Source organism: Typopeltis vanoorti, chromosome 24 (genome assembly GCF_054136105.1).
Source record: "Typopeltis vanoorti isolate ZY-2024b chromosome 24, IOZ_Tvanoo_1.0, whole genome shotgun sequence".
In the NCBI taxonomy this organism is placed as follows: Eukaryota; Metazoa; Arthropoda; class Arachnida; order Uropygi; family Thelyphonidae; genus Typopeltis; species Typopeltis vanoorti.
Genome location: NC_143572.1, coordinates 53,336,631 through 53,364,292, shown reverse-complemented (window position 1 = coordinate 53,364,292; position 27,662 = coordinate 53,336,631). Strand labels below are relative to the sequence as shown.

Below are 27,662 nucleotides of genomic sequence, written 5' to 3'. Positions count from 1 at the left end.
CGGGAAGATGAGGTTGACATTTGAGTGGGAGAGGATTTGTATGAATTCTTAGGTGAATTTTAAGATTTGATGAACAAGAAAATTTCTTTTCACAGATGGAACATTTGAAAGGCTTTTCATTAGTATGAATTCTTATGTGTTTTTAAGACTTCTTGAGAGAGAAAATTTCTTTTCACAGATGGTACAATTATATGGTCTTTCATTAGTATGAATTTTCAAGTGTTCCTTAAGAATTGATGCCCATTTAAATTTCTTACTGCATACTGTACACTCGAATGGTTTTTCATTAGTATGAGATCAAGGTGACATTTTAGATGTCCTGATTGAGAAAATTTCTTTTTACACAATGGACACACGAAGGATTTCTCATTAGAGTGAATTCTTAAATGCGTGTTAAGATTTCCTAGGTGCAGAAATTTCATTTGACAGATTGTACAATCATGTGGTTTTTCATTAGAATGATTTCTCAAGTGTATTTTAAGATGTGATGCTCTCTTAAATTTCATACTGCAGACACTACACTCGAATGGTTTTTCATTAGTATGACATCTTAAGTGTGTTCTAATCTCTCCTGATTTTGAAAATTTATTGTCGCCGATAGTTCGCATAAAGTGGTATTCATTAGCGTCAATTCTTTTATCCATTTGATGCCTTTCTAAATGAGAAAATTTCTTTCGTTAGTAGTAAAGACGAAAATGTGTTTCATGATATTAAACTATTCTTTCTACAGATGACCTCTTGACAGAATTCTCATTACCGCATACTATTCTCTATTTCTTAAGTAGGTATTATTCACAGTTGTGTTAGCTGTTCAGATTAAAATGTCTTATGACAAATAGCACACTCGATGGTTAATCCTGTTTATGAATTCAAAAATGATCAATGAAATTTACGTATTATGAAAATTTCTTATCAGTGATATCATATAGAAGAAGCAGTGCTACTTATTTGATGAATTGTTAAGTGTGCTTTAAGATCTCCTGTTTGTTTGTAAAACTTTCTTTCATCAGGAGATAAATTCTGATAATATCTTTCAAAAGTCCACACATTTATCTTTCGTTAATACTTTGAAAATGAGTAAAGTAGTCTTCATTCAGTTTCTTTTCAAAATATTTCTCTTCAGTTAGTGTATCAGTTAATTTATTATCCTCTTTCTGAATATTCTCTGTTTTCATCCCCTAAAATCAATTGTTTGCTGCCATTTTATTTTTGGAAAACTGCTAATTTCATCTCACTTCTTTACTAGAATTTCTAGAAGAAATAATGGTCACTCGTTTTCCTGATAAACTGGTGCATTACTTCCTTCAGTTCAGATATTTTTTTCTGCTCTTAAAATTTATTTTAGATTTCCTGAATATTTTCTTTACTTCAGTATTCTTTTTATCATAGAGTTTTTTCTCTTAAGTTACTATCCACAGTGAATACTCTAATGAAAGTTACAAAAAGTATTATTATCCACAATATAACTGCAAATTAACAATTGATAGATGCGAGCACAATGTTTTCACATCTATTCACCACCACCAAATACGTAACATTTAAAAAAAAAAAACATTGCCATTATTAATTATCAAAATATATGTATCGGTTAACATAATTGTTAACCTACCCACAATACATAAATTATTATTATACAGGTATCTCCATGGAGTCCGAAGACTCATCGCAGGAGACCCAATCTATCATACCCTTCCTTGAACCATTAACAGACAAAACACTCAAAACTGACTCTGGCAACCCATTCCATTCAATCACAACTCTCAGCAAAATATCTAGTCCTCACGCCCCCCTACTGATCACACCTTTATTCAACTTCCAGGGATGGCCCCATGTTCTGGGTCCCTCTAGCCAACCGCTGAAACATTTCCCCTGCATCTATCCTATAAAATTCTTTAAGCAACTTAAATGTTTCTATCATATCCCCTCTTTTTCTCCTATCAACCAACTTCTGCAATCCACACACCTTCAGTCTATCCTCATAGGGAACATTCTGCAGGCCATTTGCTATTTTGGTCACTCGCCTCTGAATCCTCTCCACCACTTCCACATCCCCAAGAAACCCAGGAGACCAGACTCGAGCACAATATTCCAGATGTGGGTGTATCAAGGCCTTATAAAGAGGAATTACAACTTCCTTATCTCTACTTGTTAATGTGTTTTTCAATAACCAAGTAATCTTATGGGTAACCTTAGCAATATGTCCTCTAAACTTTAACTCTCTGTCTACCACCACTCCTAAATCTCTAGTTGCATTGATTTCCTGGAATACAGTGCCATCAATGTGATACACAGCTTGTAATCTTTTTATCCCAAAATGCATAACTTTACATTTCTCGACATTCAACTGATACCCATTGACTTTTGCCCTTACTGACAGCCTATTGAAATCATCCTGCAAGCTCTCCACATCACCTTGATTAACTATTACACTACCTAATTTTGCATCATCAGCAAACAACTGAATATTTCCTTTCAGGTTATTTCCTATATCATTTATGTACAAGTTAAATAGCAATGGTCTCAACACTGAACCTAGTCACCACTAATCATCTGTTTTTGCCTTGATTCTGCTCCTCCATATACCACTTTTTGATAACTGTCCAGCAGCCAAGTTCTTATCCACTTAACCAATGTCATATCCATCCCCATTTGTTCTAATTTGCATAGCAGAGTTCCATGTGGTATTCTGTCAAATGCTTTTGCAAAATCATCGTGTAGCCATTTCCTTTATCCAACTCAGCTGTTACTCTATTATAAAAAGTTAGTAAATTACTAAGGCATGACTAACCCTTCACAAAGCCATGTTGGCCCTCATACAGTATCATATTTTTATCTACCCATTCTTGCATTCTCTTTTTGACCAATTTTTCTAGTACTTTTAACACCACCCTTGAGTTACTGATTGGCCTATAATTTGTTACTGCAGTCCTCTCCCTTATACAAAGGAGTTATTTTGCTTTCTTTCCCACTCCTTTGGGACTCTCAGAGCTGAGACTTAAGTAATCAGTATGGATAAAGGCATTGCCGTTTCCTATTGCACATTCTCACAAAAACCCTAGCTGATATCCCATCTAATCCCACAGCTGTATTTACATTGAGATTCTGCAATATCCTAAGAACCTCCAATTCATCCAGCTCTGTTCACTATCCTCACTAGTATGATATACTGTTGTGTCCCTATTTACGATTATTAAACTTTCTTTTTCTCCTTTCAAGTGAATCTCTATATTTTCTTTAATCAAAACTTACTATGCACGAGATATTACAAAACTGAAATATTTAAGCTTTTTCTCCCCTTAGTGTCCCTAATATTTATATTATACTGTGTCTTTCAGGACATTTAGTTTAAGATATATAATTCAAAAACAAGGAGCAAAATACAAAAATATGTCTGAGCGTGAAACTATTAAGCAGTCGTGACCCTTTATCTCATAACTTAACACATTAAATTTTCCCGCATGATTGGGTTCATACGTTTTTTCAAGTGGTGCATTAGGCAGCAATTTCAGACACTGTATTATCAATGAAACAAAAGTTTATTTAAAATCTCAAACATGGTACAATTCAATTTCTATTATACAAAACACCATTCAATACTAAGAATAAAATTACAAAATTACATAAGCAAAATACAAGTATTAGGGCAAAGTCCTATATGGGAATTTGCGATCATGCTGTCATAACGGACTTTATACATATAGATATACACATATAATCCTGAAACAAATTAACACTTTACTCAACCTTATACTAGTCAGAATGCTCTATATTGTCATAATACCATGGACATTAATGTTTATATTCAGTCTACCTTATCTAACTTACAAACAAACAATATAGGTTAAACTATCCTTTCGCTATGCCCATACATACATTTGACCTTTAAGACACTCTCATATGAAATACCATGCGCATACATAAATCTCTAGCACATGAATGCTTATCAAATAATATAAACTAGTTTACTCTCATTCTACTCTGATTTGTACTAAAGTCCTAGTATATCTCCAACTGTCGAGTAATTAACAATGATTGCAACTATATGCGATTTCAATTGATACAAGATTTTATACCTTTCTAGGACGAACTCTGGTTTTCACGATCTTTACCTTTCATGCTTGAATAAAGGACACACACAGGATCTTCTATTCTATCGTTATGGAACTCATCACATGGGCACGGATTTCTGTATGGATTTTCTTTCCCTCAATACAAGTACTGGATGATGAGATACATAGACAATTCCTTCCTTCTTGTAACTATACGGCGTTCCTCGTCTCTTGCGATAGGAATACGCGATCGAATTCCTGCACACTTTGTTTCCTTGTTGTGTCGGACGGAGATAACTCCTACGCTGTCACTCAGGAAAACCCGTGTTACCTATACGAAAATTTCGTGAAGAAACCAAGAAAAAAAAAAGCCTTGGGAGGGGTACCTAACCCCTTTATCTGCATAGCCTCTATCAGCACCTTCTTCAATTTCCTCCCCCCCCCCCCCCACTGCAGTCGATCTCATTCACCAATTAAAGTAGTGTTTTTTTCTGCCCAAAACATGCTATGGTTCCTTGCATGCAACTCTTACGTGACGACGTCTCGCTTCGGGAGTTGACCTTGAGCGATCATCATTTGTTTTAAGTTAACCTCTATACTAAATAAATCCCCCTTTTTGAATTTTCTTGGATATTTTAATCTCCTCTTTTCAAATGTTAAACTAGCCTCTCACATACAAGTTCTTATCTCTAATCTTCTTTGTCTTACTTTACCTATCTTTTTCATATCCTCTTTTGTAATAAGATTCCCTTTTTCATTATTTAGTTAACAAACAATTTCTGCTATATTTATTTTACTTGGATGGAAGCATATTTTCTGTCTTTAAATATTTTGTATTAGCTATTTACATAGGATTTTATATTTTTATTTTCTTGTTACACCATGATAACTGAAATTATTACATTCTTGGTTATCGGGGGGGGGGGGGGTGCTTAAGGGTCAAAGCTGTATAACTGAGAGGAGACCTCCACATAGCCTTTAAAGGAATGCGGAGAACCGACCAGGGCTTCTGACCTAATGTCCAATCCTCACCTTCTCGTGGTGCACCCTGTTGGGTATCTACTTTGATACTGAACGAACGAGGATGGGCTGGCAATTTGGGATTTAGCCGACCAAATTGTATTCTTATTGGTTAAACCAAAATAAAAAATGATGGTACAACATGACAAAATTTCATGCCGGCTGGGGCGTCGCCCGGTTAAACAAGGCCCCCGTTGTTTTCGCCAGGGAACCAGGGCGAACAGCGAAAAGTCAGCTACTGGAACAAATCTGAAAACAAACCCCAACTCAACATCACCAGAGTTAAAGATCGGTACTATCAACGTAAGAAGCCTGAATGGCAAAGAAATGGAGCTAGCTGAGGAATTAGATAAGTACCAGATCGACATAATAGGGGTGACTAAAACAAAAAAGACCAAAACTGGTGAGATCTTTCTGAGCAATAAATACAAAATTTTATATTCAGGCAATGACAATCGAGGAAAAGAAGGAGTAGCCATAGTATTCAACACAAAATACGAGGCTAATCTTCTTGAATGGCAGTCAGTCTCAAGTAGAGTAATGTGGGCAAATATGAGAATGGGGAACTGGACAATGAGACTTATTTGTGCCTATGGTCCCACAGAAGGTTCTACTAAGGTAGAAGTGGAGGAATTTTTTGATGCTTTAGAAAAAGCAACTGACACAATGAAAAAGGAAAAGTTGGTCCTTGTTGGGGATCTAAATAGTAGAGTAGGAAATGATTGTGAGACATACAAAAATATTTTGGGAAAATTTGGAGAAAAGAGCAAAGCTAATAATAATGGCAAATATCTGTTGGATTTCTGCTCAGGACATGGACTGGTTATTACTAACACCATGTTCCAACATAAAAATGTACACAAATTCACATGGAGAGAAGAGGCTAGGAATAAGAAAAGTCTCATTGACTATGTTATTGTTGATAGTGATGTTTTCTCCCTGGTGCAGGACACCAGAGTGTACAGAGGATTTGAAATTGGAAGTGATCACTATTTAGTCTTGAGCAGGATAAAATTGAATTTCATATTGAAAAGAATAACATGTAAGAAAGTTTTAAAGCGAATAAAAGTTGAGCAGCTCTCAGATGTGAACTGTAGACTAAAATACAGAAATATTATTGAAAAGAAAATGAAAGAGTTTGAGAACAGGAATCAAACCTTGGAGATTCAGTGGCAAACTCTGAAGGAAACATTGATTGATTCTGCCAGAGAGGCATGTGGTGAGGTTGTGTGCAAGGATAAAAAAATCAGAACTCCCTGGTGGACACAGGAAGTTAAAGAGACAGTGAAGGAAAAGAAGAAAGCATATCAAAAGTTCCTGGCAAATAAGTCAGCTTTTACTCTTACAGAATACAGAGACAAATGTAAGAAAGCTAAACAATGTATAAAACTAGCTAAACAAAAGTCATGGGAGGACTTTGGCAAGAATATAGAAAATAAATATCAAGAAGGTGGCAAAATATTCTGGAGATTGTTGAAGAAGTTTAGGAATGGAGGAAAGAGTGCTGTAAAAGGAATTAGAGATGGTAAAAGTGAAATGAAAACAGGAGAAAAAGATATCCTTGAAGTATGGAGTAATTACTTTGAAAAACTGCTAAATGAAACAAGCAGTGATGACAGCACAGTGATAAAAAACACTGACCAGGCATGCAGTCAGGAATACATATCCATACTGGAAGTAGAAAAAGCCATCAAAGGCTTGAAATGTGGAAAGGCAGCAGGAGTAGATGATATTTGACCAGAAATGCTGAAGTATGGTGGTATAAGAGTCTTACAGTGGCTGCACTGCATAGTTCAGAAAGCCTGGACAGAGGGACAAATTCCCGATGATTGGAGTAGAGCTCTCATAGTACCCATATATAAAAAGGGAAATAAAACTGAATGTGAGAATTACAGAGGTATTTCCCTACTGAGTGTTCCTGGCAAGATCTATGCAAGTATACTTGAGAAACGGTTGAGAAGAATTGTGGAAGAAAAGCTTGGTGAAGAACAAGCTGGATTCAGGCCAAATAGAGGCTGTCAGGATCAGATCTTCACTTTACGACAAATAGTCGAGAAAGCATGGGAATATAACAAAGATCTGTATTTAAGTTTTGTCGATTTGGAAAAGGCATATGACAAGGTGCCAAGAGAGAAACTATTCAATACGCTGCAGTTATATGGTGTCAATGGGGCATTATATCAAGCAATACTTAGTCTTTATTTGAGTTGTGAGTCAGCAGTTAGAATTGAAGGAAGTACAGGAAGATGGTTTAATGTTAAATCTGGTGTGAGACAAGAATGTACATTATCCCCTCTGTTATTCATTATCTATATGGATCACATTATGAAGGAATGTGGTATTAAACCTGATATCAAAATTTGAGATGTTAATGTCAGCTCTTTGCTTTATGCGGATGATGTTATACTTCTAAATAAATCCGCTACAAGGCTGCAAGATTCTCTGACTAAATTGAATAGCTGTTGTAATAGATATGGTATGAAGATCAGCAATAAAAAGACAAAGACAATGAAAATAGGCAGAATCATTGAAAATGTCAACTGTGTTGTGAATGGAGAACCTGTGGAACAAGTAAAACATTTCAGCTACTTAGGCACAATTTTTACTGAAGATGGTAAACTAAATATAGAAATAGACAACCGAATCAGCAAAGCTGGTATCGTGGGAAGTCAATTGAATAAATTCATATGGAATAAGAAAGAAATTAGTCGGAACACTAAATTAGCTGTATACAAGACTGTGTTCAAACCAATTTTAACTTATGGATCTGAGAGCTGGGTCAGAAGTAAAACACTTGACCAAAGACTAGAGACCGCAGATATGAGAGTCCTGAGAAAGATTAGAGGCGTGAACAGATGGCATCAATGGCAATATCATATTAAAAATGAGGATATTAGGAAAGAACTTGACATTGTCAGCATCCAGGAATGCATTAGCAGAGCTAATCTCAGATGGTATGGTCACTTAAATAGAATGGGAGAGAAAAGATTAGCAAAACAAGTGTTCTCTGCCAGGTTGGCAGGTAAACGACCCAGAGGAAGACCAAGATATAAGTGGATTGATACGGTACAAAGTGCCTTAGACGATAGAAATATAAGATCTGATAATGTTGGAGTCTTGAAAAGTAATAGACTGATTTGGAGGAAAATTGTAGATAGGAAGTTAGTAATGATGTAATTTTTTCATGTCGTACTGTCATATCCTGTACACCCCTTGAGGGTACATGGCAGGAATTTGATGATGATGATGGTTATCAGGGTGTAACAATACCCTTGCAAAATGGTCACTCAGTAATTCAATTATTTTATCTGCTTCTGTCTCCTTGTGATCATCATCACTCATTAAGGTTAATCTTCCATAGTCATTCTTCCTGTTATTTGCCACATAATGAAAGAACTCTTTGGAATTTCCTTTGGCCTGTCCGGCTAGATTCTTCTCATAATCTGATTTTGCCTTCCTTGCCATGTTGGTCACCTTTCTCTTTATGTGCCCTCCACAGCATTTCTTCTTCTGCAGCTCGTGCTTAATGATATTATTCATCCATCTAATTCCTACCCAAATAACCCTCCTTACCCTAGGTATACAATTTAATACTGCTTCCTCTTGATGATCTTTAACTATATCCCATACACTATTAACATCCTTATCCTACAAGTGTTTTATGCCATGGTACAGATTTAAGCTTCTTCCCGAGCATGTCATAATCACCTGCCTTGTAGTTCTACAAATACCCCTTCCTGATAGAATATTCCTCATGTTATACAATCTCACAAGCCAAGACCGCATGGTTGCTTTCACCTTGGTTATGGATAGATGTTCTGATCCTGTGATCAGGTCCAATACTCTCCCACCCCTAGTCCCCCTCCATCACATGCTGAAGTAATTATCTCTCAGCAGATGTATAAATTTCTGTTTCAGTCCTGCCATGTAATCTTTCTTCCTTCTAGTCTATATCTCCATAGTTGAAGTCCTCCCCCATAATAATCACTTGAGCTGTACTCATTGTACTAATTTGGCAATGCATGTCTTCCAGATCATCTGTGGAACTCCTTGCCCTTTAGCAACTAACTATATTTTGTCTTACTTGCCTTAATCTCACACCAATTGCTTCACTGTGTTCTTTTTGGTTGCAATTCATCTGCTATCATCAGCAGTACTCCTCTCAACCCATCCTATCTTCTTCATCTTCCCTGGATTGAATGTGAAGGGTTTACATTCAATCCCTGTAACTACATCATCTGTTAGCTAGGTCTCGCTAATGCCTATAACTTTTGGCGAGGTTGCACTAACCAACGGCAAAAACTCCTCTCTCTCTCTCTGGTTCCTGATACTTCTGGCATTAGTATATAGAAATGTCATCATCCCTTTATTCCCCCACCCGACTTAACTTTCTGAATTGACTATCATATTCGATATTTTTGTTTGAGAGACTAGATTCCACACTTGGTCATTCTCACACTTACTTGTTTCATGGGTGCCCTCACACAAACCCACCTGCTTCCACCCTAATTGCTTAAGTTTCCCTGAATTTGCATGTCAGCATGCTCGGTGAACAGAGCTCTCTCCAGACACCTAATACCAAAACCATTCAGATGCAGTCCATTCAAATTGTACAAATCTTCTTTCCATCAAACAGAGACCACAGATTCCTTAAGTCTCAACTCGCTATAAAAAAAAAATAATAATTATAAATTGTTAATTATAATTAATTAGCAATCCTAAATTCTGTAATGCAGCTAAGGTTGCATTATGTGTTTTTTCTTTTCATTATCTAGGATTATTTACTTAAAAAAAAGTGTCCCATTAAGTCTTAAGTAAATATTAATTTATATTTATATAATTTATCTACTTTTCTTAGTCTCAGCTATAAGACAAGAATTGTTTAAAAAAAAAAAAAAAAAAAAAAAAATTAAACACATGTACATATTTATTTACATAAAATTTAACAAAAAATTATTACGTGTGCACAAATAACAACAAAAAAAAACTTTTGAAAAGTTTACACCCAGTTATTCTCCAATGCACTGAATATAGGGAAAAACTTGCTCTGACTCAGAATTTAAATACTTCACTTAAATAAGTATTATTATATGTTGATTAGTTCATTTTTAAACACTAGTTTCTTTAAATTTACTCTCTTCCTTTCTGATTTATGTTCACACTCACTGTATTCCTGTAGTGCCCTATGTCAATTGCGTGTGTTCTTCTGGCCAGTTTGTCTGTTTTGAAGAATGAAAAAGTTTCTAGCAGGAAAATCTGCCACCTCCATACGAGACCAATTAATTCGCCATTTAATTCAAAACACCTAATAATGGTTCTCCACATCATAGACAGAATTCAAACCTATCCCTTTACAATCAGTGGGCTTTTCTAAACCAACTGAGCTATGGAGGCTCCAAATTTATTTAAGGGGAAAAAAGCTAAAGAAGTAAAGCAGTTTGGGCTAATGTCTGAAATGGATTTTTCCTTTTCTTAAACCAAACAGATAAACTTGTCCTACCTCAGCAGAAATCCAACAGGTATTTGCTATTATTATTAACTTTGCTCTTTTCTCCAAATTTTACCAAAATATTTTTGTATGTCTGACAATCATTTCCTACTCTGCTATTTAGATTCCAACAAGGACCAACTTTTCTTCTTTCATTGTGTCAGTTGCTTTCTCTAAAGCATCAAAAAATTCCTCCACTTCTACCTTAGTGGAACCTTCTGTGAGACCATAGGCACAAATAAGTCTCATTGTCCACTTCCCCATTCTGATATTTGCCTACATCACTCTACTCGAGACTGCCTGCCATTCAAGAAGATTAGCCTCGTATTTAATGTTGAATACTATGGCTACTCCTTCTTTTCCTTGATTGTCATTGCCTGAATATAACATTTTGTATTTATTGCTCAGAAAGTTTTTGTCTTTTTTGTTTCAGTCACCCCTATTCTGTCGATCTGGTACTTATCTAATTCCTGAGCTAGCTCCATTTCTTTGCCATTCAGGCTTCTTATGTTGATAGTACCGATCTATACCTCTGGTGATGTTGAGTTGGGGTGTGTTTTCAGATTTGTTCCAGTAGCTGACTTTTTGCTGTCTGCCCTGGTTCCTTGGCGAAAACAATGGGGGCCTTGTTTAAGCGGGCGACACCCCAGCCAGCATGAAATTTTGTAATGTTGTACCATAATTTTGTATATTGGTTTAAGCCAATACGAATACAATTTGGTCGGCTAAATCCCAAATTGCTAGCCTATCCTTGTTCCTTCAGTATCCAGGTAGATACCCAACAGGGTGCACCATGAGAAGGTGAGGATTGGACATTTGGTCAGAAGCCCTGATCGGTTCTCCGCATTCCTTTAAAGGCTATCCTCCCTATGTGGAGGTCTCCTCTCAGTTATATAGCGTTGACCTTTAAGCACCCCTAACCAGATTCTTACTATACATATAAATTATGTAAAGAAAACCATTTAAAATGAAACATTTATATTTTGTGAGGAATCTCTTGTCACATCATCAGAGTGAATATACAAAAAAGAATGGACAGTTACATGAAGCAAGAATAAAATGACAACAGATGTTAGTGCTTTCTTTCTATCACTCTCTGGCCAACCACATGATACTATTAGGAACCTATGGGAAACTAAACTTAGTCATTAATGCATCAATAAACAAACTTAGCCAATGAACAAAGGAGCACGTGGCTCATTACAGAGATGTAAAAAAAAAAGTTTAAAAAGAAGGATTTAGTAAATTAAAAATTAAATTATATAATTTGCATAAAAATTGCATATGGAGTGTGTATATATATATATATATATATATATATATAATTAATAAATAGATTATACATGGGGGATTTTTCTTTGCCTGTTCAGCTAACTTCTTTCCATAGTCTTTTGCCTTCATCACCATGACCATCACTTTCCTAGCCTGTTTTCTATACTGTTTCTGAGTCTGGTCATCGCTTTCTTTTCATACTAGATTATGTATCTTCTTTTTTATGCTGTAGCTCTTTCTTCTAAAGTATTAGTCATCCATTTAACTCCTATGCAAACAGCACGTATGCAAACATACGTGCTGTTTGCATCTTTTACTACATCCAGTAAACTGTTGTACTGGATATAGTAAAAGATGCAGTTTTTCAAGCCAAAGCTCTTCTGTCTCTTTAGTTTATCTTAATCACCTGAAAGGTTATATGTAGTTCTGCATATAGCCTTTCTTATTCAAAACTCTCATATGATTTGTTACCTCACCAAGTCACAACTGGATAATCACTCACCATTTGGAGACATAAGTCCTCATTAATAGACACTTAGATGGTACCACTAGATCCATTGTTCTTAATAACACTAAAAATTCTCTTTCTTGTCTTGCATGCCTTTTCCTCCTTCCAGTGCATATCCACATAGTTGAAATGATCCATAATGATAGCTCTTCTTGTATCCATAAGGTTTATCTTCTCTGCGGCTCATAGTCTTCTTCAGATGACCAAGGTTGTGTATGCTTCAGATGCCCAGTTGTGTATTTTGTCTTGTTTAGTTTTGAAACTAAACAGTTTCATAGCCATTGCTTGTATTATTACTCATGCATCTACAATAATTAATAATACTTCCTTAACCTCTCTATCCTGTCTATCCTCTTTATATACACTGCACTTATTACATTCTATTTCTGCAAAGATAAGGATATCCTTTCTTATTCAGCCAGTATTGCTAATTCTAGTAACATTTGTCCACATTGGCACTTACCAATGTCATCGCCTTTATTCCTAATGCTCCAGACATCAGTGGGAATACATGATAGCCATCCACTGGGCTGACAGAAAGTCTTAACACCTGATGGTTCTAGTTTAGTACATCTCGCTCCTCAGTCTGCTTAATCAGTGCACATTTTTAACATATTATGGCACCATTATCACATTTTTTTTTTTTTTCCCTCACAAACTACTCACACTTGCCAATGAGTATATTTCACAAACATATACAATTATGTCATATGAAATTGTGTCAAAATGAACAAAGGACTGCCTACATTGTAAAGACTTCGATGTGAATTTCATCTAGGATGAAAAACTTTATAAGGACTTCCCACTTGAAGATGAGTTAGCTAGTCTCATACAAAGGCGGCAGGGTTTTCCCTCTGGAAACTGGTTTTTCATTCAGTGTGAGAGACAAACTAGCCTCAAGAACACATGCAATTAAATAGATATCATATATACTGGGCCCATAGCCATACTGTTGCTTTGGCCATAATTCAAAAACAACCCAACTCGCCCTCCATTGTTATGCACCAACTAATTTGTCAATATATAAACATATCAACTCTAACAAAGTACTCTGAATTAAAAGTAAATCTAATAGAAATTATACAGGCTGTTATGCCAGCCTGGTTGTGGATTTAAATCCTACTACGGGTATGACATTTGTGCTTGCTTTAGATGGAAGATGGATTTTGTTGCCTGGGCAAAACCACTGTCCTGTTTATTGGGGGCCTTCCTGAAGTGGTTTGAAAAAGTTCCATGTTTGGTCTGGTTTCTAGATTATGTAAAAAATATTAATAAAAACTAACTCCCCTTCCCCCTTAATCCACCATTATATTAATGTATTATAGGTTTACAACCTTTTATGGGTGGAAGCCATAAAAAAAAAATTATCTTTTTTTCAAAAAGACATTACAACTGCTTTTTTCCATCCATCTTCTAGAAGACTACTATTTGCCAATCTGGTTAGTCAAGTGGATAGCATTCTACTCCCTAACTTACAAGCTCTAGATTTGAATCCCATTATTGCATAGACTGTCACAAATATCTTAAGTAGTAGGTGATTATAATCATGCAATGTGAGACCACCCTCCTTAGTGGAGGCTTCAAGTGGCTCGAAAAATTATCACATTTGGTCTCTAAAGCAAAGTTTCTTAATTATCTGATCTTTAGTTTATATGACCTTTCATTAGTGGGAGTGTTTTAAAATTTTGGATCCTCCTCAGAAGCTAGATTAGCAAACAAACATCACACACTATTTCATATTGAAAATATTTAACATATTTGGAATGCTTTGAGCCTATGCAGGCTTCTTGATTATTTATAATCACAATTAAGGATTTTAATACTTTTTAACTATTATCATCTTCCTTGTTGAACATTAAAATTGTATTCTAGCAAAAGAGACTGGAGAATGAACAAGCATTGAAGTTACTAGTTTGGAGGTTAGAAACTTTGGATTCCATGCCCTGGGAAGCACGCCAACTTGCTTTGATAACAGGTCTACTAGCTGGAAATGTATTTGATTGGGGTGCAAAAGAGGTAGCAAAAATAATGGAACAGAGGGATTTTGGGTTTGCAGAAGCACAAAGCAAGCTGGAAAGTAAGTGAAATAAATGGTAAATTTTTGTTTGGTGATTATTTCTTCTAAATAATCAAATTATTTAGTCAAATTGTCGTGGTAAAATTCTGGAACATTTATGAATTCTTTCTTAAATTTAGAGCAAACCATTACAGAAATGAATGGATTTTTTTGATTATTTGGTTTAATCATATATATATATAGATGGAAAAGAAGTGGAACTGGCAGAAGAATTAGAGAAGAACTAAATTGACATAATTGTTGTTACTGAAACAAAGAAGACAAAACTAGTTAAATTCTAAATAATTACAAGATGTTATATTCTGACAATAATAGTCAGGAAAGCCAATAATTTGATCACCGATAGGTGGCGTCATGTACAGACCTGTTTGGGGAGCTCCAAAAGCTAAGCTTTCAGTTTAGAAAGAAATAGTAATATTAGTTAAAAATTGCAGTAGTACTAGATTGTATTGTAGTTGTGGTATTAATTAGATTTAAGTTAAAATATTTTATTTAAAAATAGTTAATATAGTCTTTCTACGTGGTAAGTTACATAGCATGGCACATTACACTGATGCAAAGCAGAAGAATGGCATCATTGCTTAAGGAATTCAGTCAGATGGACTTTGTTCAGTGCAATGTCAGTGAGATGCACACATTATCTAAAGCAAATGGACTTTAGTTTGAAAGTGATAGCAGCAGAAGAGTGGGCTGAAAATGCTATGAAAGTGGGGATCAGAAGTGCGGGGCAGGTGATGAGATTGAAGCAATAAACAGAACAGAGAATATGCATGAAAATGTGTGCAACAGTGCAAGAGAAGATAGCATTAAAAGAGATTAAAAGTGACATGGTTGAGAGAGAGAGTAAAATTGATGAGGAAATAGTAGCATGATGGATATAAAGAATGAAGAGTTGGCCATAATGAGGAAGATAGCTCAGTTACGCAGAGTGATTCAATACACAGGATGAAGTGTGAGCTGGAGCGAATGCAGAAATGTCTGGCAAGTGGCTCAGCTGATAACAGAAAAAAATAAATAAATTAAAGACACAGGAATGATTGGCTAAGAGCAATGGAAAAATTAAGGAGAGAGTCTTGTACGGCAGTTCTATCATAAGAGGTGTGATTGGCAAGAGAGTGACAAAATTGTGCTTTCCAGGTGCAAAAATTTATAATGTTAGTGAGGCTATTAAAGTGCAAAAGAGTAAAGTGAAAGAATTGATTGTTTTGGCTGGAATGAATGATTTGAAAGGAGAAAAGTATGGTACGAAGGAGGACATAAAAGAGTTACTAAAAGTGGCAAAAGAGAAAGAGTTAAGATAGTGAGTTTATTGCCGAAGTATGACAGAGTTGAGCTGAGAAGGAAGGCCATATGGTTATGCAGGAGAAATGATGTGGAATTTGTATGACAGGACTTGTACAGGAAGGATGGTTTGCATCTGAATAGATTTGGTGTTCAGAGTCTGGAAAAAGTGTTGTTGAATGAAGTGAAAGTAGATGTGCAAAATCAGGGAAATTAGAGCTTTTAGGGGGGGGGGGGTACACATATGACAGTGAAGCACTTGAGTGTAAGCATGTGCATAAAATATCTAAGTTAGTACTGCAGATACTAAACCAGAATGGGAGAGTTAGTATAAAATATCAGGACAGTGGTGGGCCTAATGGGCTTTTGCACTTTATGTACACTCCTCCTTGTTCTGAATGCCAGTAGCATTCAGAACAAGGGGGAGGAGTTTTTGTCATTGGTTAGTTCAATGACCTGGCCAAAGGTCATTGGCATTAGTGAGACATGGCTGACATTAGTGGGATAGAATGAAGCATAATGTATTCAGGGAGGATAGAGAAAAAAGAATGAGGAGATGAGTATTATTGATGATAGCCAATGAACAGCAACCAAAGATAGTAGAAGTTCAATTACAAGCCAGTGAAAATGGCACATTTGAGGCCATCTGGTGTGATGTTCAGCATAACAAAATATACAGTTGGATGCTTCTGTAAACCAGGGGATATAAAGGATGATGGGGATAGTGTGCATCAGCAAATATAGCTCAATGAGTGGAGGGCAGATAATTATTATGGACTTCAACTATAGGAACATAGATTGGAAGAAAGAGAGGACATACAGGAGGATGGAAATGGCATTTGTCTAAGTACTAAGAAATAATTCCCTGAGGCAGCATGTCATGTAATGTACTAGGGGTTTGAGAGTGCCAAATTACCATTAGCTAGTGAGAGTGATTATATGGTCTTGACCTGTGAGGTGGCTAAAAGTGTGGAATTTTCAGTTAAGAGAAGAGTATATGTGGAATTACAAGACTGGTAAGTATTGACAAGCTTAGGAGATTGCTTGGATCAGTGTCACGGCATGTGAAACTGCAAGGGCTGAGTGTTGATAGTGCATAGGAAGTGGTAAAAGAGTGTTTGAGGGAAGGAATAGCAGACTTGCATACCTAGTGCAGGCCAAGAGAATAAATCAAGTGGATATTAAAATGGATGAATACCATCATTAAGCTGGAGCTATGAAAAAGAAAAAAAAAATTATGGAGGGAATTCAAGTAGAAAGGTTACCAGCAGACACATGATCAGTACAAAGTACAGGCCAGAACAGTAACCAGTGTGATAAGAAAGACAAAAGCAGAGTATGAAAGGAAATTAGCAGTGCAGGCCAAAGATAACCTCAAAGAGTTCTTTTGGTATGTTGCAAGTGAAAGGAAGAATGTTTACAGCAGAATGATTTTAAGGAATGCCTGTGGTAGGGAGGTATCTGAATGAAATGAAATAGTAGAATCACTAAGTGAACACTTTGCAAGAGCATATCATTCAGATGGAGATATTGTAGTAACAAGAGAGGCAAAGGCTTATATGGAACTGAAGTAAATGAACTGGAGATACAAAACATATTACAGAACCTTGATGTGAATACAGCTATGGGATTAGATGGTATACCAGCTCAAGTTTTACGAGAAGGTGTTGGGACTTAGCAATACCTTTGATCACATTGTTTAATCAAGGTCTCAGCTCTGAGTTAGTCCCTAGGGAGTAGAAAGAGGAGAAAATAGTTCCATTGAATAAAGGAGGCTCCAAGACTGATGTAGCAAATTATGGACCAATCGGCATATCAGGAGTCGTAGTCAAGGTATTGGAGAAGTTGGTCAAGAGCAAAACAGATTAATGGATAGACAGAAATGGGATATTATATGGGGGGGGACAACAAGGTTTTGTGAAGGATAGATCATGTCTCAGTAACTTGCTCACATTTTATAAATTGGTGATATACTGCTGGATTTTAAAAAAAGCTTTTGAGGGAATACCACATGGAATTCTAATTAGTAAATTGCAGCACATGGGGATGGATATAAAGTTCGTGAAGTGAATAAGAGGGTGTTTGATGGAGAGATATCAGAGAGTAGTTTATTCAGGAGTAGAGTCCAGTAGAAAGCCTGTGGCATGCCATAGGGTTCTGTTCTTGGGTCACTACTATTTAATTTGTTGATTAATGATATAGAAAAGGATCTGAGAGAAACTATTCAGTTGTTTGATGATGCAAAATTGGGTAGAGCAATAGTTAATACAGATTATGTAAAAATTTTGCAGGATGATTTGGATGGACTAGCAGTCTGGGCAAAGGAGAATGGATATCAGTTTAATATGGCAAAGTGTAAGCTTATGCATTTTGGGGTGAAAAGATTACCAGCTATATACCACATTGAGCCTCTGTAGCTCAGTCGGTATAGACGAAGTCCTTTGGTCAGAAAGACCTGGGTTTGATTCCTGTCAGTGACGAGAGGAACTGGTTTCTTTTGATGAAAGGTGAGTTAGCCACTATCATACGGAGGTAGAGGGTTTTTTCCTTCCGGAAATTCTGGTTTTTCTTCCCTCAAAACAGACAAACTAGCCAGTAGAACACACGTAATTTACAGACAAGAATACTTATAGAGGCATAGAGGTAACCACTTTTATCCTTGTATTACAGGTTAAGAAATCCAAAGATACTTGGAAGGCCATGAGTGCTTAAGTGCCTGTTAAAAGCCACTGATGATACCACATTGGTGGAACTGTACTCCAGGAAATTGATAAAACCAGAGACTTGGGAATTCAAGTTTAGAGGGGCATATTGCAAAAGTGGCTAAAGCAGGTCATCAGATTACTTGGTTGCTGAATAATACCCTGATGAACAGAGACAACCAGATTTAAGACCTATATTGACTACTGCATGCAGATCTGGTCACCTCAGTTTCTTTGGGATAAGGAGGCAGTGGAGAGAATCCAGAGATGAGTGAACAAGATAGTATCAGGTCTATGGAATGAACTTTATAAACACAGGTTGAAGATTTGTGGCTTATAGAAATTTATTGACAGGCAGAAAAAGGGGTTATATGATTGAGACATACAATTATTGAAAGATTTTTACAAGATTAATAAAGAAGAAATTTGGCAGTGAGAGAACCAGGAGCCATCCTTGGAAACTGATGAATGAATGGAATAGGCTGCCAGTGTGTTGTGGGTGCCATGACTGTGAATGAGCTCACAGCAAAACATGATAGATACTGCTCAAATGTTGGATAGTGCTTGACATGATGTTTAGATCCTCTCTAAGGACTTCAATGGAGTAGCTCATAATAATAATAAAGAAAGGAGTAGCTATAATATTGAATACTAAACACAAGGATAATCTTCTTGAGTAATAGGCACCTTCAAGTAGTAATATGAGAAGATATTGAAATGGAGAATTCAATTATTTTGATTTACAGCCAAAGCTACAAGGCTATGAGACCAGTGTATTATGTCTATAAGGAGAACTTTCAGCTGGCTTTGAACCACACCACTTGAAGAGTGAAAATTGCTGTATTATAAACATACTATATACCATATTTAAGTTAAGGGATATTACATCTCATATTGTTTCTTAGCCGAATAAGAAACTCAGAGTTTCATGCCATTCGGCGATTCCAAGCGTAAGCAAAATACCTGGTTTCTATATTCGGCATGAAACTCTTTGAGTTTCTTATTCGGCTAAGAAACAATATGGATGTAATATCCCTTAACTTAAATAAGTTCATGTCGCCGAATTGAAGCCTTTGGCTCTTCATTATAATTAGTGATACTATATACCAATTAATCTAGGATTAGTAGTCCTTGTAATTGTTTACATACAATAGTTTGATATGTTATAGTTGAATTTTCAGTTGGTAATATTTATTCTTAATGATTTTTTTGGGGCACAGTTACAGTATTTAGGGAGGGCTATCAAATGGTGATATTTTTGTTTAAAAAAATAAAATTACCAAATATTCATAAAACCTTAAACCATATATGTAACATCCTTGACAAGCATGATGGTGATGATGATAAAATATAATAGAGATCCTAAGTAACATTCATTTTGCTGATTAAAATAATCTGATTGGAACTATCAATGGACAATCCAAAATTGTATGTCTGCTCAGCCAAAGAGGGTTATTGTAACGTATAATTTTTTTAACATATTTTGCTACTTTGTTTCTTTAATCTGGTTGAAACAAAAATTGAGGTATTTCAACAAATTTTTGTATGGAATTCTAGATACTGAATTTCAATAATATCTGCTCAGGCCAGTCCCAGAATAGCTTGCATACAGATGGACAAAGCAATTTAACTTTTTATTAAATGTTAAGCACCCATTAGGTTGTGCACCTAATGGGTGCACAACCTAAAATGCTAAAAATATTCTAGTTGAAAGTTATAAAAATATCAGAAAACCAAATGGAACTGATAAGAAATTAATTTACAAGGTTTGTTTATTTATATTGTAGAAATTTAAGAATTAAAAGTAACTCAGATTGGAAACATATGTCCTTATTGCAGGCATAAACTTCTGTCTAATTGGTTCAAAAGACATATTTCGGTGATTACACCACATTTTTTTATTATTCAGTTATATAAAACACATTTTGTTCCCGACAAGTTTCGTAAATCGTAGGATTTACATCTTCAGGGGGTAAATAGTATAACTTAAAGTTTAAACAAGAGAATTAATAAATACAAATCATAACCGTCTGGCTATTCATAAAACTCAAATAACAGAATGCAGATATATAACGTTATTCACGTTGAACAATACTGGAACGATGTCACATGTGCTTGTTCTCGTTCATACAGTCCGAGCTCAGATTGAGGTAGATTTTTTATTAGAGCTGACCACACTTGATGGAGAATTAAACCTTGATTTTTATTGCATTGGGTTGGGTTTTTTAGCATAATAGCAGCTTCTTTAAATTTTCTTATATAACTGTTGTTTTCTATGTATGACATCGTCGTTTTTTGCCAGAGTACATCGTGTCCAGTGGAAGTGGTATGGAAAGCAAGACCCGTTTTTTGTTCTCTTTTGTATTGTACGTCTTTTTGGTGTTCAGCCATGCGTATTTCTCCAGATCTTCCTGTCTGTCCTACGTAGCAAATCCCACAAGAGCAATGGATTTTGTAGACTCCTGGTTTTTTAAGAGGATGATGAGGTGGTTTTGGTGGATGTAGGAATCTTGAGATTTTTTCCATAGGAAGGAAGGCTACTTTTATGTTGTGTTTGTTCATTAATTTGGCTAGCTTGTCTGTAACATTTTGGATATAAGGAAGCGAGATTGCGTTTTTGTAATCCTGTTTTATTGTGTTGTTAGCTGGAGGCATTTTAAGGATTCTCTTGATGGTTTTTGTTTCATATCCATTCTGTTGGAGGATTTGTGTTAAGTATTTTAGTTCTTCATTACATCTTTCTTGTGTGCTGGAGATATTGTATGCTCTGTCTCGAAGAGTTTTAATTAAGCTTATTTTTTGTGAAGGATGGTGGTGTGAGGTTGCATTTAGAAATCTTCCAGTGTTTGTAGGCTTCCTATATACTGAGAAGGAGAGTTTACTTTCTTCATTAACTTCTAATAGAATATCCAGAAAAGGAAGTTTTTTATTTTTTTCTTGTTCTAAAGTGAATTTTATGGTGTTGTGCAAATTGTTGAGATAATCTTTGAAATTGATAAGTTCATCTGTTGTTCCACTGAATATGATGAAAATATCGTCCACATAGCGTAGCCATATTTTTGGTTTTTTATGGTAATTCTTAAGAGCATTGTTTTCAAATTTTTCCATAAATAGGTTTGCTAATACCGGTGATAATGATGAACCCATGGCCAGCCCTTCTTTTTGTTCCCAGATTCTATCTTTATAGGTGAAAAAAGTATTGTTTATACAATGTTTAAAAAGATTCAAGATGTCTGGAGGGAAGAGGTCTTCTAGGAGATTCAAAATTTCTTGTCTCGGGACGTTTGTAAACAAGCTGATAATGTCGAGACTTGCTAAGATGTCTGTTGGACCAATATGTATATCTTTCACTTTTTCTATGAAATGTTTACTATTTTTTATGAAGGAAGATGTTTTTCCTATATGTTGTGAGATCATGTTGGTGAGGTATTTCGCCAAGTTGGAAGTCGGTGAATCTCTTCCATCTACTATTGGTCTTAAAGGTATATCTGTCTTATGGATCTTTGGAACACCATATATTCTTGGTATCAAAGGATGTTTTGATTGTAAGCATTTTTTAAGTTCTTCCATCCAGAGAGGCACTTTTTTTATTAGATCGTTTGTTTTTTTGTGTGTAGGCCAAGTCGGATCTCTGTCTATGGGTTTGTAGGTGTTGGTATCTTCCAGGAGACTTTTCATTTTGTTATCATATTCTGTAGCATTTAAAACGACAGTTGCGTTGCCTTTATCCACTTTTATTATGACAATATTTTTGTCATCCTTTAATTTTTTAAGGCAAACGTATTCATTGTAAGGTAGGTTCCTACGAGGTAATCTGCTTTTTAATAGTAAAGCTGTACTTTCTATACGGATAAGATCTGCCATGTTGTCCGGTAGATTTCTAATTCCTTTTTCTATTTGTGCTATGATATAATTTTTTGGAAGGAAAGGTGGGGTTAAGGCGAAGTTAAAACCCTTGAGTAAAAGATTATTCTCCTCTTTTGTTAGGACTCTCGAAGAAAGATTAATAACTACTTTTGAATGATCTAGTTGTTTAATAATAAAAAAATGTGATGTAATCACCGAAATATGTCTTTTGAACCAATTAGCCACAGAAGTTTACGCCTGCAATTACAAACTTATGGTGAGTGCTTTTGGCATAAAGTTATACAACTAGAGAAACTACGCATTAAACATCTCAACTTCATTAATCATCTAATTTTCCTCATCCGATGCCGAGATAACAAAGTCATCCCAAAATTCATCAAAATCAAACGCATATTCCACACAAACAAGACCTCCAGAATTTATCATAAAATGGAACTAGCTCTTCTAAGAGAAAGAATTACAGTCACTAGAGCTGAATTAGCATTAATTAGTAATAACACTTTTTCTCTTCATAATGAACTGGCCACATATCTTCCATCCTACCTATGGAACAACATCGATAGTGTTACATTTAACAAAGCAATAGCGATCTCAGAACAGAAGAAACATACATTAATTAATAAGTTCAACATACTCCTTCAGAAGAAAGAAATACATAAAAAGCAACTAGATCATTCAAAAGTAGTTATTAATCTTTCTTCGAGAGTCCTAACAAAAGAGGAGAATAATCTTTTACTCAAGAGTTTTAACTTCGCCTTAACCCCACGTTTCCTTCCAAAAATCGATATCATAGCACAAATAGAAAAAGGAATTAGAAATCTACCGGACAACAAGGAAGATCTTATCCGTATAGAAAGTACAGCTTTACTATTAAAAAGCAGATTATCTCGTAGGAACTTACCTTACAATGAATACGTTTGCCTTAAAAATTTAAAGGATGACAAAAATATTGTCATAATAAAAGCGGATAAAGGCAACGCAACTGTCGTTTTAAATGCTACAGAATATGATAACAAAATGAAAAGTCTCCTGGAAGATACCAACACCTACAAACCCATAGACAGAGATCCAACTTGGCCTACACACAAAAAAACAAACGATCTAATAAAAAAAAGTGCCTCTCTGGACGGAAGAACTTAAAAAATGCTTGCAATCAAAACATCCTTTGATACCAAGAATATATGGTGTTCCAAAGATTCACAAGACAGATATACCTTTAAGACCAATAGTAGACGGAAGAGATTCACCGACTTCCAACTTGGCGAAATACCTCACCAACATGATCTCACAACATATAGGAAAAACATCTTCCTTCATAAAAAATAGTAAACATTTCATAGAAAAAGTGAAAGATATACATATTGGTCCAACAGACATCTTAGCAAGTCTCGACATTATCAGCTTGTTTACAAACGTCCCGAGACAAATTTTGAATCTCCTAGAAGACCTCTTCCCTCCGGACATCTTGAATCTTTTTAAACATTGTATAAACAATACTTTTTTCACCTATAAAGATAGAATCTGGGAACAAAAAGAAGGGCTGGCCATGGGTTCATCATTATCACCGGTATTAGCAAACCTATTTATGGAAAAATTTGAAAACAATGCTCTTAAGAATTACCATAAAAAACCAAAAATATGGCTACGCTATGTGGACGATGTTTTCATCATATTCAGTGGAACAACAGATGAACTTATCAATTTCAAAGATTATCTCAACAATTTGCACAACGCCATAAAATTCACTTTAGAACAAGAAAAAAATAAAACTTCCTTTTCTGGATATTCTATTAGAAGTTAATGAAGAAAGTAAACTCTCCTTCTCAGTATATAGGAAGCCTACAAACACTGGAAGATTTCTAAATGCAACCTCACACCACCATCCTTCACAAAAAATAAGCTTAATTAAAACTCTTCGAGACAGAGCATACAATATCTCCAGCACACAAGAAAGATGTAATGAAGAACTAAAATACTTAACACAAATCCTCCAACAGAATGGATATGAAACAAAAACCATCAAGAGAATCCTTAAAATGCCTCCAGCTAACAACACAATAAAATGGGATTACAAAAATGCAATTTCGCTTCCTTATATCAAAAATGTTACAGACAAGCTAGCCAAATTAATGAACAAACACAACATAAAAGTAGCCTTCCTTCCTATGGAGAAAATCTCAAGATTCCTACATCCACCAAAACCACCTCATCATCCTCTTAAAAAACCAGGAGTCTACAAAATCCATTGCTCTTGCGGGATTTGCTATGTAGGACAGACAGGAAGATCTGGAGAAATACGCATGGCTGAACACCAAAAAGACGTACAATACAAAAGAGAACAAAAAACGGGTCTTGCTTTCCATACCACTTCCACTGGACACGATGTACTCTGGCAAAAAACGACGATGTCATACATAGAAAACAACAGTTATATAAGAAAATTTAAAGAAGCTGCTAATATGCTAAAAAAACCCAACCCAATGCAATAAAAATCAAGGTTTAATTCATCAAGTGTGGTGAGCTCTAATAAAAAATCTACCTCAATCTGAGCTCAGACTGTATGAACGAGAACAAGCACACGTGACATCATCCAGTATTGTTCAACGTGAATAACGTTATATATCTGCATTCTGTTATTTGAGTTTTATGAATAGCCAGATGGTTATGATTTGTATTTATTAATTCTCTTGTTTAAACTTTAAGTTATACTATTTACCCCCTGAAGATGTAAATCCTACGATTTACGAAACTTGTCGGGAACTATTATTTCAGTGTTTTATAGAACTGAATAATAAAAAAATGTGGTGTAATCACCGAAATATGTCATATGTCCTTATATCACGTGTTATATACATGTGATCAAATCATCATTGCTGAATCAGAAGACTTGCAAAGAATTACCTACACATTTAATATTGCAGTAGAAAAATTCAATAAGAATTTCAAAGGGAGGGAAAAAAGTCTTCAGCAGAAGCAATCTTGAATGACAAACCCATAGAGCAAATAAGAGAATGCAAATATTTAGGTAAGACATTCTATTCAGATGAATAAAGAAATTTGAAAAGGGGGGAAAAAAATTAACATTAAACTGAATTCTAGATCACCATTATAGAGATCTAGAGTGAAACTCCAGAAACTGTATGGAATTTGGCATTGATATATGGATTTCAGGAGGGGGGAGGGTAGTAAGAGATGAGAAAATAGAAGCAGCAGGTGTGAAGTTTGAGACTACTGATTGGATATCGGAGAATTAATACAAAGAAAAAGAGAACTGGGCAATTAAAAATAAAGAATATATTGTAGAAATAGCTGTTTTCCATCTTGGTTGGCTAAGTAGTTATTGTATCCACTCTGCAATGAACCAGCAGGTTACAGGTTCAAATCCTGCTGCTGGCATACATGTTTGTGATCTTTATTTTGAAGATAAATTTTATCACCTGATGTGAGTCAATTAATTGGAGGCCTGAGTGTCTTCAAAAAAAAAAGTTTCATGTTTGGTCTCTTGAACAGTTTCTGGATTATATAAAAATAAATGAATAAATAAAAATTAAAAATCCTCCATAAAAGTAATAAAACTAGAAAAGAAAACCCTTGGCCCACCAATGGAACTAATGTACCATTGGTGCATTAGTTCCATTGGTGGGCCAATGGAACACCAATGGAACTAATGTACTCTAGGTTTACAATCTTTTGTGGTAGGAGTCCCTTAAAAAAAGAAAAATAAAGAGAATGTTAGCTATCTTGGTGGTTAGCTATGTGGTTAGATTATCTGCTCTCCAAACTGTGGGCTTCATTCTCCTCACAGATCAAGATGAATTTCATTGCATTGTATAAGAACATTATTCATGTTTGGTCTTTAATGTAGGATTTTGTCAGATTATCTAACCTTTAGCCCATCACCATATTAATGTAATGTACTACAGGCCCATATACTTTCATGGTTGAGATTCACATAAAGAAATCTCTAAAACATGGCCCAGGATTGTAATGAATTACAAGCAAAAAGGCTATAGAAGCCAGGATTGACTGAAGAAAGGAAGGTGGGGGGATTAAACAATTTTTAAGGTGAAACTTTGTAGCATTTTCTATTAAATTATTTTACTACTTGATTTTTCTTTAAGTGCCTGTCTTTCAAAGAAGTATCTTTGAGGAAGGAAACAATGTAATTCATGAGGCCAAAAAGATTGGAGTTACTTTGTGGAATGCATTCTTTGTACCATTGCTGTATCCACCATATTCTGTTATAATATATCTCTAGCATTTTACTTATCTTTATCTTCAACCAGTTTGGTGGAAAATAAGAAATAAAACAGGTCAGTTGTATTCAGTTACTACTCCAACCAGTTTTAATATCTCTTTAAAAAGAAAGTCATTGTCTTCAGATAAACTTGTCTGTAGCATTTTCTGTTTATACAGAAAATGCTTTTGACTATTCCACTACCATTTTTTCCCTCTTAATTGTCTGTCTTTCAACCCAGTTTCTGATTATCTTTAATGGTATAAAACTTAAGTTTTCAGTATACTGTATTTTTCCCCCCTCTTTTGCTTAGCTCGTCCATGGTTAATTGATGATTTAGACAGTTGGCTGGTTCGATTAAGAGGCCCACCACATAAGTGTGCTACCATATTTGTAGACAACAGTGGCATGGATATTGTACTAGGAGTTATTCCACTTACACGAGAATTACTTAACAGAGGAACAAAGGTAAAGTTAATGTTCAATGAAATTTCTTATTTCTTAAATAAATATATTATACACATATATAAATCATACTATGATATAAGTGTCACATAGTTCACTGAATTGTCAAATTCACATCCAGTTATTAGTCTATTGTATAATCTTACATTCAATATTTCTTACATTTAAGAAACTCCATAGCTCAGTTGGTATTGACAGTGCCTTTTGATTAGAAAGACATGGGTTTAAATCCTTATCTAGGATTTAAACCCATGCAAAGAACATTTTAAAAGGACTTTTCAGTTGAAGGTGAGTTAGTCAACCTCATACAGAAGTGAAAGAATTCCCTCTCCTGAAAACTCAGATTTTCCTTCCCACAAAACAGGCAGGCTGGCCAGAAAAACACAGGCAATTAATTAACAAAATACACTGGCCTCGTAGCATTAGTTGCTTCAGTTTATAAGCTTGAATAGTCAATAGTCTTATTTTTCTCCCTCTAATATGTTAATTAGAAGCATGCTAAAACAGTTTTATTAGCATGTTAAAATACAAGGTTTTCATATAAGCATTATTTTAAAAAAAATTTTCAAACTAAACTGTTAATAAATTAAGGTGTTATTGTTCACCTACTCAGAGTTTGTATGCATATGCTATCATCTTATTCAGCTTAGCAGGCATAATAACAAAAATCTCAGTATATTTTATAATTACATAGTA

At 35.2% G+C, this 27,662-nt stretch overlaps 1 protein-coding gene across 2 annotated transcripts in view; it reads left to right on the top strand.

Annotated features, from left to right (window-relative positions):
• Nucleotides 1–27,662, top strand: part of LOC150093205 (4'-phosphopantetheine phosphatase) — a 195,268-nt gene that overhangs the window by 148,282 nt on the left and 19,324 nt on the right. For both annotated transcript variants that reach the window (XM_090413342.1, XM_090413343.1), the window contains 2 exons: nt 14,210–14,414; nt 26,815–26,969. In XM_090413342.1, coding sequence (XP_090269468.1) covers nt 14,210–14,414; nt 26,815–26,969 — 360 coding nt within the window. The remainder of the gene's footprint in view (nt 1–14,209; nt 14,415–26,814; nt 26,970–27,662) is intronic.